Source organism: Falco naumanni, chromosome 14, assembly GCF_017639655.2.
Source record: "Falco naumanni isolate bFalNau1 chromosome 14, bFalNau1.pat, whole genome shotgun sequence".
Taxonomy (NCBI): Eukaryota; Metazoa; Chordata; class Aves; order Falconiformes; family Falconidae; genus Falco; species Falco naumanni.
In genome coordinates this window covers 7,493,727-7,503,526 of record NC_054067.1, presented here as the reverse complement: position 1 = coordinate 7,503,526, position 9,800 = coordinate 7,493,727, and the positions used below count along the sequence as shown (strand labels likewise).

At 42.1% G+C, this 9,800-nt stretch overlaps 1 protein-coding gene across 2 annotated transcripts; it reads left to right on the top strand.

The window, feature by feature from the left end:
- Positions 1–2,571: 2,571 nt before the first annotated feature.
- MCTS1 (MCTS1 re-initiation and release factor) lies at positions 2,572–9,086 on the top strand. 2 transcript variants are annotated; one of them, XM_040614056.1, is made up of 6 exons: positions 2,572–2,721; positions 3,460–3,612; positions 4,334–4,431; positions 5,506–5,639; positions 6,691–6,758; positions 8,862–9,086. In XM_040614056.1, exons 1-6 carry the CDS (start codon positions 2,711–2,713, stop codon positions 8,941–8,943), a joined length of 546 nt encoding a protein of 181 aa, XP_040469990.1. In that variant the 5' UTR covers positions 2,572–2,710; the 3' UTR covers positions 8,944–9,086. The 2 variants fall into 2 exon arrangements, with proteins under 2 accessions (XP_040469990.1, XP_040469989.1); XM_040614055.1 differs by lacking the exon at positions 2,572–2,721 and having other exon boundaries at positions 3,374–3,612.
- The last annotated feature ends 714 nt before the right edge of the window (positions 9,087–9,800 follow it).

Genomic DNA, 9,800 nt, shown 5'->3' with positions numbered 1-9,800 from the left:
TACACCTGCCTCCCTGACAGCAGAGCCCCTTGGGGCAAGGCCCTTAGCAGTTCTGTGTTTGATAGAAAAAGATACGCTAACTTGTCTTGACAGAAACTGTGGTTCACAGAGATACGGTGTAATTTTACTGAGGTTTTTCTGGAGCATGTTTTCTGTCTGAGTAACTGGCAGACAGCTCCTGAGGCCTGAAACCTAATGCTAGTGATGTGTGAAATACTTTTTCCAGATTAAAAAAAACAAACCACAAAGCTTCAGTCTGTTTTTGACTGGCTTTAGAACATTGTATAGTTCCCAAGCACTAGTCAGTTACATTCCAAAAGTCGGGTGTAAGAAATAAACAGGTTTGCTAAGTAAAGAAAACTTAGATGACTATGCTGTAAGTTTTTCCTCTGTTCCCAGTGAACTGCCATGTTTGCTTAAGCCAAATCGGATAAGAGGGGTACAGATGTAAGAAATCTTGAATTTCTACAGATTCTTAGTTTGTGGAAATGACTGGCTTTATAAAAGAGGAGAAATGAGTAAGTGTCCTTTTTCCTGGAGAAGCAGGAAGGCTTATCCTGTCGGTGCAGTCATTCAGGTGGGGAAGAGTCGGTGCCTGTGTCCTATCAGTCAGAATGCGCAGCACCTGACCGGTCACGGTCTGGGGGCACAGGTGAAGGCAAGGTAGAATCCTGGGAACCCAGGAGGAAGCCGACTGCTATGGATTTTGCCCTTTTCCTACTGGAGCATATAGGGGGAGAGATTCTGAATGCTTTCTATTTAGCTTATGATCCTGAGGAGTGGCTTCCATCAGGGCTGGAGGGGTTGTCAAGCCATTTGCTGGATGTGCCTCTTTGCTTTTTGAGTCTTATCCAGGTACCATGCTTTTAAAATTCTGTTGCTTAAAAGTGACACAACAACCAGAGCAAATGTCTCCAGCTTTTTGGTGGTGAGGCTGAACAATAATGAGAGCTGTATTACAAAATTCCTAGGTGCTAAGGGCCTTCTTCAAAATTCCTTTATACAAGGAAATATAGAATGGGCAGTTAGCTGGCCTTGAAGTCTTTGCAGCCACACCAACAGAAAGCATTTGGAAGAGAAGACGGAAATGTTGAGACCAGACTTGAGGTTAGCTCAGCGCTGAAGGGAGCCTGTGGTCCAGGTGCTTTTTGGAAATTAGGAGCTAGTCTTGCTGTTTTAGGCTAGCATGAAACCAGAGGTTCAAATGGTTTCGGTGAGATGTGCCGTATTTTTGGGGAGTCACAGGGTGAAAGTTTACTACATGTTTCTAACATTTGAGGTGGAAGTATTATAATTTTTTTCACCATAGTTCTTAAAAATGCAAGCATACCTGCAAGGGTTGTTTACATGGCAAAATATTGTTTAATAAAAGTTATTCTGAGGTGCTCAAAAATGTATGGAATAATTTGAAGGTGTAATAAACTCCTTTTCTCACTTTCTGATCTGGGCATGAGCCATGTCGCTATGTTTCAGATAAAACTGAATTCTTTATTCTTAGTATTTTTAGTGATGCTACACAGTAGGTGGAGGTGGCATTCATGACTTAAAATGCCTGGATATTTCTGTAATGCTATAGTTCATTCCTATCCTTTTTTAACATTATTAGTGTGTTCCTGACTCTGTATTTCACTATATGAATAAACGATACTGTGTGTAAAGGCTTGATTTTACTTTGTATGACTGATGTAACTATTAAGTATTAGGTTTTAATTAGTTGTTATATTATATTATCAAAGCTGATTATTTTGTTTTGTATGGAAAAAAGAAGTTGGCAGGTAGCATAACTGATGAACCGGCCTTTTATGTCCTCTTCCTTCTCTCCTTTATGGCAGTGATAACATTGCTGTTACTCTAGAAAGAAACAGGTCAGTTGCCGATATGTCTCAAGAACAAAACCAGGCATGTTTGCTCTTAGAGCGTTAAAAAGCAGTAGGGTAAATTCCTTCTGTGTTTTTCCATTGATATTCTGCAGCCACCACCAAGCAAAACCTAATTTGATTCTAACAAGTGCTACGTAGTGTCATTGCCTTCAGCAGAAGCCATCTCTCTCTCTCCGGGGGTGGTGGTCTTCAGCACAAGCCATGTTTCTGCTGCTGCTTCTCCACCTCGAAGGATGCAGTAGCGGATTCCCTTGGGTGGCTCCAGGATCTGCGGTTTGAGAAGTGGATCCCCCCTCCCCCAGCGCTGTCCACAAGATCGCGTGGCCTGCTCTGAAACGGGGATGGCTTCGCCTTGGCTAATTTGAAGGTGTCTGCGTTTTTACCCGTTCAACTGACGCTGTGTTTAAAGGATGCGAGCAGTTACCAGCACTTTGATTGCTCTTTTAAAGAATTTATTTTAATGAAGTGATACGTTACCTGGGAAAACAGCGCCGTGAAGAAACGGCTCCAGCGTCGAAGCTAACACCGGGCTGGCAGCGCAGGCCGCCGCAGGGCACTACCGCGGCCCGGGCCCGGCCCCCCGCACGCGCCGAGCCCCGCACAGCTCCCTGGGAATTGCAGTTCCCGGCCGCCCCGGTGACGCTCGCGCGTTCCGTTGTTATGGAGCGGCGCGACAGGCCGTAAAGCGTGCGGCGCTTCCGGCTGGCGCGGAGGGGAGGGCCCGGAGCCTCGTGTGAGGGAGCGCCGAGGCCGTGGGTGCCCGCGCCGCCGCCCGCCGGCCCCACGCCCGGCTCCAGGCACTCGCCCGCCCGGCGCCCACCGCCCCCAGGATGTTCAAGAAGTGAGTGGGGCCGGGCCGCGCCGCCGGGGCTGGGGGGCGGCGGGAGGGGGGAGGGAAGGGTGGGCCGGGGCAGGCCTGGTGCCCCCTCCGCCCCGGGGCTGGGCCCTGCCGGGCCGGGCTGAGGCGGCCAGGCCCTGCTCGGGGGCTGGGGCAGCCGGCCCCGCTCCCCCCCCGCCCCCCACTCCGGTCTTCTCGGGGCGCGCCCGCCGGTCCCCGCCGCCCCGCAGGCGCCAGCTTTGCCCTCGGGCGCTGGGCTGGGCTGCCTGGGCATCTGGTTATTAAAAAAACCCACAAAACTAACCTAAAAAGTAAGCTGAGTCATTAACTTGTGTGAGCTTTGGGGGGGTTGGGAGCGCAGCTCGTCTGGCAGTGGTGAAGGGCTCATGCAGACACATCCGAGGGGCGCCGTAGGTGCTGGGGGTGCCAACAGTGTCTGCTCTTAGAGTTGAGTGAAATAACTTTGTGTGCCAAGGTGCATCCGTGAGACTAAAAGCATGTTTCATGGATGTACGCAAAGCTTAGGAGCAAAGGCAGCCTACTAGTGGGGACCCCCTGCCTTCCCCCCAGCCTGGTGTTCCCAGGGAACAGATTTACACCTTATAAAATCTTAGATTTGAAAGTTGGGCAGGTGTGGTGCTGCTGAGGTCTTAGAGCAAATTTCTGCAGAATGCTGCTGAGGTATGGCAGCTTTTGGGCACCAAATTGTGCATTTCTGAAATACTTCTGCTCAATTGACAGATTTGATGAAAAGGAGAATGTATCAAACTGCATCCAGCTGAAGACTTCAGTTATTAAAGGTATTAAGAATCAACTGATAGACCAGTTTCCTGTTATTGAACCATGGCTAAACCAAATTATGCCAAAGAAAGACCCAGTCAAAATAGTAAGATGGTAAGTTTCTTTTCTCATAAACTTTGCTTCCAAGGTGCTGGGATTGCTTTCTTTATAGATTTATTTTGTATTGTAGATGAACCTAGTGTTTTTGAAAAGTATCTATAATTTCTTGATAGATAATAATCCATGTTATGGCCAAACCATAAAGTTTGCATGTGTTGATCATGCTCTTGAAGGCCTGTGCGCTAGTAGGATGTTTGAGGAAAACAAAAATGCTGCAAATGTCCAACATATCTGGGGACTCTCCAGGGATCAGCCTGCTGGTGAAGGGAAGCATTCAGCTTTATGGATATGGAAGCTCAAACTTGTTTGGATTGCTTCCAGTAGCATTTTTTTTACCATGTATTTCCATATGTTATCTGGATTATTTTCTTTCTTTTGAATAAAGAGTAGCATATTTCTGCTGATGTCTTCTCCTTGTCCACTCTTTGTATTGCATTTACAAAAAAACCCCAAAGAAATGCAGTTTGTGAACAGCTGGATGTCTTTTTGTCGTTTTTTTCTTTTATTTTTTTTCTTTAAGGGAAGGAAACATGCAGAAGGCCAGTGTTGAAGAACAAGTCATTAAAAAAACCAACTTTTTAGTTTTAAATTTTCTTGCTAATTGTCTATCTTTTCTCAGATGTCAAGACAGATCAGACTCTGTGAAGTGATATATTTCATTTAAACCGTAAGAGGGTTAAGTAGCTATTGGAATAATTTTTTTTTAATCTTGCAGTCATGAACATATAGAAATCCTCACTGTGAATGGGGAGTTGCTGTTCTTCAGACAAAGAGAAGGGATTTTTTACCCAACACTACGGTTGCTTCACAAATGTAAGTTTCCTGAGGATGGTGGTGGTGGGGAGAGGGGGTGAGGGTGTGATTCCACAGAACTTTTGTAGAACCAAATTGAAAAGAACTTAATGCTTATATATATATATATGTATGTTCCAGAATAGATCTTAAAGGTATAGTGTGTATATACTCAACTGTAATTTATTGCTCGCTATTTCCGGCACCTGAATGGATTCCTTCCCCCATAAGTACTGTAATGTTATATGTTAATCAATCTGAACTTTGATTTGTAAGAATTAAACTGTGCAAAACTGCGAAAAATCTTGAGAGAGGTTTCCGTAGGCCAGAGATCTAAATCTCCTGTTGTTAGTCCCTATCTTTGTTCTTTCAACTCTTCCTTTAAACCCTTTTTGCTTCCTTCCAAATACTTATAAGTTCTTACCAGAAAAATACTCTTTAATCATGAGGTTAATGATGTAATGTGTTTTTTTTCTCCTGTTAGAGTTTTTGTGTGTGGTTTTTACAACTTACTCTCATGCTAATTTTTCTTGCTGTTCTCAGTGTTCTGCTTGTTTGTGTTACTCTGATTTGGATGAGCACAGGTGTCGCTAAAAATGTCATTCAGTCAAATCTCAGTGTTTGAAATACTTCAAGAAAGTGCGTGTACTCGAAAGGTTGCTTGGAGAGTTGACAGCCTTCATGAATTTTGTCCGTCTGTGCTTTTTTTGTCTGGTTAACATTAAACACTTTTTCATCTAAGAGGTTACACATGTAATTTGAGGGATTTAAGACCTCTTAGTATGTGGGCACTTGCATGATTGTTTCTCGGGGCGGGGGGAACTTGTTACTCAGTATATGAGTGTGCCAGAGGCATAGGCCTAGTGTTGGTTTATCTTTTGGTTCTGAGATGAAAGATGTGGTCTGGGAGAACAGTACTTGTGTCCTTTTGGGACAGTACAGCTCAGCAGGAGCTCTGGTAGTGGTTTCTCAAACTTCCTACCCTTGCAGCACACTATATATATCCAATTGCCCCATCTAAACTGACTTGATGAGAAGTTATTTGTGTTGTCATCTTACCGTATTAATTGTAATGCTGTGTCTTTCTCCTCCTAGACCCATTTATTCTACCACATCAGCAGGTTGATAAAGGCGCCATTAAATTTGTACTAAGCGGAGCTAATATAATGTGCCCTGGCCTGACGTCTCCTGGAGCAAAACTTTACCCTGCTGCCGTTGATACTGTTGTTGTATCCTTCTTTAACTACGAATTACTGCTTGCTGTAAGATCAGTGAAATTTCTGTTCTTGTGTTCTCAGCTGATTATAATCTGAATTATTTTGGATTTTAATGGTATTTCACAAACTAACTGGTAATCTGAAAAGAGCTGCAGAGGTTCGGATGTCATTTGGCAAGGTTAAAAGTGTATTTTTCTTTTACTTACTGTCATGTTCCAAACCAAATAATTATTCCTGCTGTGCTGTTGGGTGGGATGCTGTTGCATTCATGCAACCTAAGTGAAGCTCCTTGGTGATTTGATGCAGAACTGTAAAAATAGATGAGGTACAGTGCAATTTGTCCCCTGCCTCCTTAATCAGTCTTGTATCTCCTTCAGTTACAGAAGAATTTGCTGTGGTTCCTAGGGAATTTGGAAAGATGTTCAGGACTAGCTTTGCTGTAGTCAGGACTTGCTTTGCGTGTCTGATGGAATTAGCATTTGTAAAGTGAGGAAAGTGAGGAAAGTACGCTAATTCACTCCTGTTCATTACATTACTGAGAAAGGAGCCCTGAGCAAATACAGAATTAATAATACCAAGCTGTACTGCTTTTGTTGATAGTTGGATGCTATAGGAAAAGATCAGCAGCAGTTAGCGTTGCGTGTTGCTAAGCTTTGTAAAGGACATGTCTAATTTCAGTACTTCTGGTTTTTAAGATTTGTGTCTCAATTCTTCTGCACCTTGGCATCTAAAATGGCCCCACAAATGTGTAGTTTTGTTCCAGAAAGGATGAGATTACCATCACTGTGTTGGGCACAAAGGGGGAAATGTAGTGCTGGGAGATCTTTTTCTGTAATTGCTGTTCGAAGTTCATAAACACATGCTTTGTTCTACACACTGTGATTCAGTTGTTAAATGCAGTGCATTGTTTTGCTTATCTTTAAGAGCTAGAGCTCTAGAATTACTAAAAGGGTAAGAGTTCAACACGGGATTTTGAAACTTTTTGGAAAGTCATTTCCTCATATTGCTTTTACTTTTCTGAAATAGTTTAAAAAAATCTGTTTTCCTTAGCGGTAATTTGTAGGCAATAATGGCAGAGGGAAAACAACATGCATTATGTGTGGGAGTAATGAAGATGTCAGCTGAGGACATGTAAGTGTTTTAAAAATTGAAATATAACCTGTCCCACATCATTATTCTTCTGTTAGTTTGGAATATAAGCATCACTGTCAAGGTTATTGCATCACTGTTGCAGCATATGCCATTCAAGTACAGAATTTTTTAAGATTCCGTTTTTTTGATTAATATTCAGGGACAGAAAAGGAGGCAGGGAACATCTTCCTTATTTAATAAATGGAATAAAAATAGTTCTTTTCATGTGGACATAGATTTTAAGATGCCAGCATCAGTACTACTACTGGATGTTAGTATTTTTTGCTCTCTGATTATACTTTCTCAAAGTTCATGCTGAACAAAGGAACGTTTGTACAGAGTACTTACTACCTGGGCTGGGCAAGAGATGTAATTTGGGTTTGAGGGGGTTGAAAGCATCAAAGTGATTTTTGTCTGCAGGGCCAGCAGAGACTCGAGTATCTGGTTGACCAGCCGGGCTTTCCTCTGCGGCCTTCTCTTTTTCTTTACTTTGTACCCACATGCAGCATTCCTGCTTGATGTGCTTACTGGTTTAGCTGAACTTGTGAAATGTAGAGGTCTGTTCTGGGGATAAACATCAACTGAAAACTATTTGAGAAGGAAAAGAGATAGAAAATGAAATGGATGTTCGTTCTTAGCATTCAGATAGTGCTGAATTATAAGTAGCTAAACCTCTTTGTCATTTTAATTTCTATAATGTGTTGCAGCAGGATGTAAGCTGCACCAGCAAGTTGGGGCTGTGTTGATTCCAGCCCCGTCTAGTGCTTGTGTGGGCAAGGAAGCTGATTTTGATATGAACAAGTCACTGTTTCCTGGGATAACTCTCAGCAGGATCATCTGTACAGGGTCACTCCGTGGTTTGAAGTCATCATGGTAGCACAAGGGAGAGAGGTGGGAAGGCATGAGAGGACAGGGATCAGGTGGGGCTGCAGTAACCTGGATTTGGACCTGCAGTAGCTGTTGAGGAGTCACATTCCTCAGGATTCTTTGTAGTGCCTTCAAAAGATTCCGAGGGTAGGTGGAAAGAATAGTTACTTTTGACCCAGTCCTGTATCTGCAGTGATCTGCTGTGATCGCTGCAAACCGAGATTACCTGTATTCCTAACCCTAACTTCAAATTCAGCAGCCTTGCAGCTGAATATGCTGTTCCTGTGAGAAGCAACGTGAACTGGAGAGGAAAACAAAATGATATGGATCTATGCAGCCCATTCGCATGCTTTTTTTGTGTGATATTGTTTAAACCAGAAGATTGTGAGACAGTATGATTTCAGTCACTTGCTGTGATTAGGATACATGATGTGTTAATGCAATTACCCCAGCAGTATTTTCCTTCCTGATTACTTTTGAACAAGTTGTAAATGAACTAAGTAATAGAGCACTTAGTGTAAATACAGTAAATTATATTTTTCAAGGGGGCGAAACTTGTTCTCAGCCCTAGAATAATGAGTTGTCTTGTTTATTGTGACAAAACCAGATTTATCTGTGGAATAACGTATTAGAAATCCAGTGCAGACACACAAAACAATCTTTTAAAGATTACATGACTCAAAAGATACAGAAGGGTTGTATGTTTGTAACGTGCTGCAAGTCCTTGGCATGTAAATTCAGCATTTATATTATTAAGTGGATAGATGTCCTGCAACTAGCAGCAAAGCAGCTCACCTGCATTTCATTGTGTCTGTGGTGCACTTGGAACCAGAACTTGTCAAATTCCATGTTCCAGCCAGGTTACACCACCTCCTGTGCTAGGAAAGGGGAGAGTCACTTAAAGCTGCTGTGCTGCTTTGATAGAGGAATGCTACAATTAAGAAAAGTAGCAAAATGTTGCCTGAAGAACTGCCTCCCACAAAGAAGTATTGTGGGAGGTTGTTGACAAAACGTGGAAGGCAAATATTTGAACTCTTATCATTCAGCAATGTGGTTATGTGTAGTAACAAATAATGTTTCTTGTCCACCTGCTGTTGGAGATTGTTACACTGTGAATGATAGCTTCTCCCATTCCAGTTGAAAAATGCTGCATTTTCTACTTTAAATATTGCATTTTTATACTGCTCTAATATTTAACCTAGCTAATACTTCTGTACCTCTTTCCTACTCCTACAGTGAGAAGGTCAACAAAGGGATTGGTATCGAAAATATTCACTATTTAAATGATGGCCTTTGGCATATGAAGACATACAAGTGAAACAAAAGGAACTGTGTTACTCCAAAGGAATGCACTTAGATTAAATGTGGACTGCTTTGTAATTCCTTGTTTCTAATGTGACTGAATGTACAAATTATTTTGTTCTGTGGCTATGCTAAATAAATCAAGTGAATGCGAAAGTACTGTTAGGCTACAATATTTTTCTAGATTTCTTTTTATTACAGTTCTTTTTGTTTTGTCTTAAACCTAAGTCTTCAGTGACTGAAGATATCTGGTGGAAAGATCCTGCATGGACTGTGAGTAGACCATTTCAAACAAAAAGGAGGAAAAAGCCAAGAAATGTTTACATTTTTATGCTCTTCTAAGAGAGTGATATAAAGCATATGTGAAATATTAGGAATATGGTTTATAAAACCTCTGAAACATTTCAGATTTTTTCTTCTGATTAACATCTTGTTAGTCTACCTGTTGCTTGAATGTGGAGAAATCAGTTTTTTTGACATTTATTTTTTAACTTAATTTATTAACAGCATTAACTTCAGTATTTTACTTAAGGATTTTCTCTTTTTAATATGCGTTTATCTGTATAGGATTTATGAACTTAGACTGGTATGTGGACTAGAAATTCTTTTATGCTAGTTCATATCTGAAGAATATGTGCGTGTTAAAATTTCTACCTGCCAGCACTGTTTGATATCGCTCTCCTTACGGCGGAGTTTATACAAACGGTGGGCATACTCCACATGGAGTGTGTGCCAACTTGGTGCCTGATGCTCTACTCCCCGTTTGCTGCCTTATTTTAGGAGCAGAAACAAAATCACTGTTTAACAAAGGCTTGTTAGCAAACCACGGTTATCAGTGTAGCCAGGAGCAACTTCTTCAGGTGGAACTTCAAA

Coding starts and splice junctions, on each gene's coding strand:
- MCTS1 (XM_040614055.1), top strand. CDS start 3,389: ATGCTGCTGAGGTATGGCAGCTTTTGGGCACCAAATTGTGCATTTCTG. Junction 5,640..6,690: donor CTGCCGTTGATACTGTTGTT/GTATCCTTCTTT, acceptor GGTAATTTGTAG/GCAATAATGGCAGAGGGAAA. Junction 6,759..8,861: donor AAGATGTCAGCTGAGGACAT/GTAAGTGTTTTA, acceptor CTACTCCTACAG/TGAGAAGGTCAACAAAGGGA.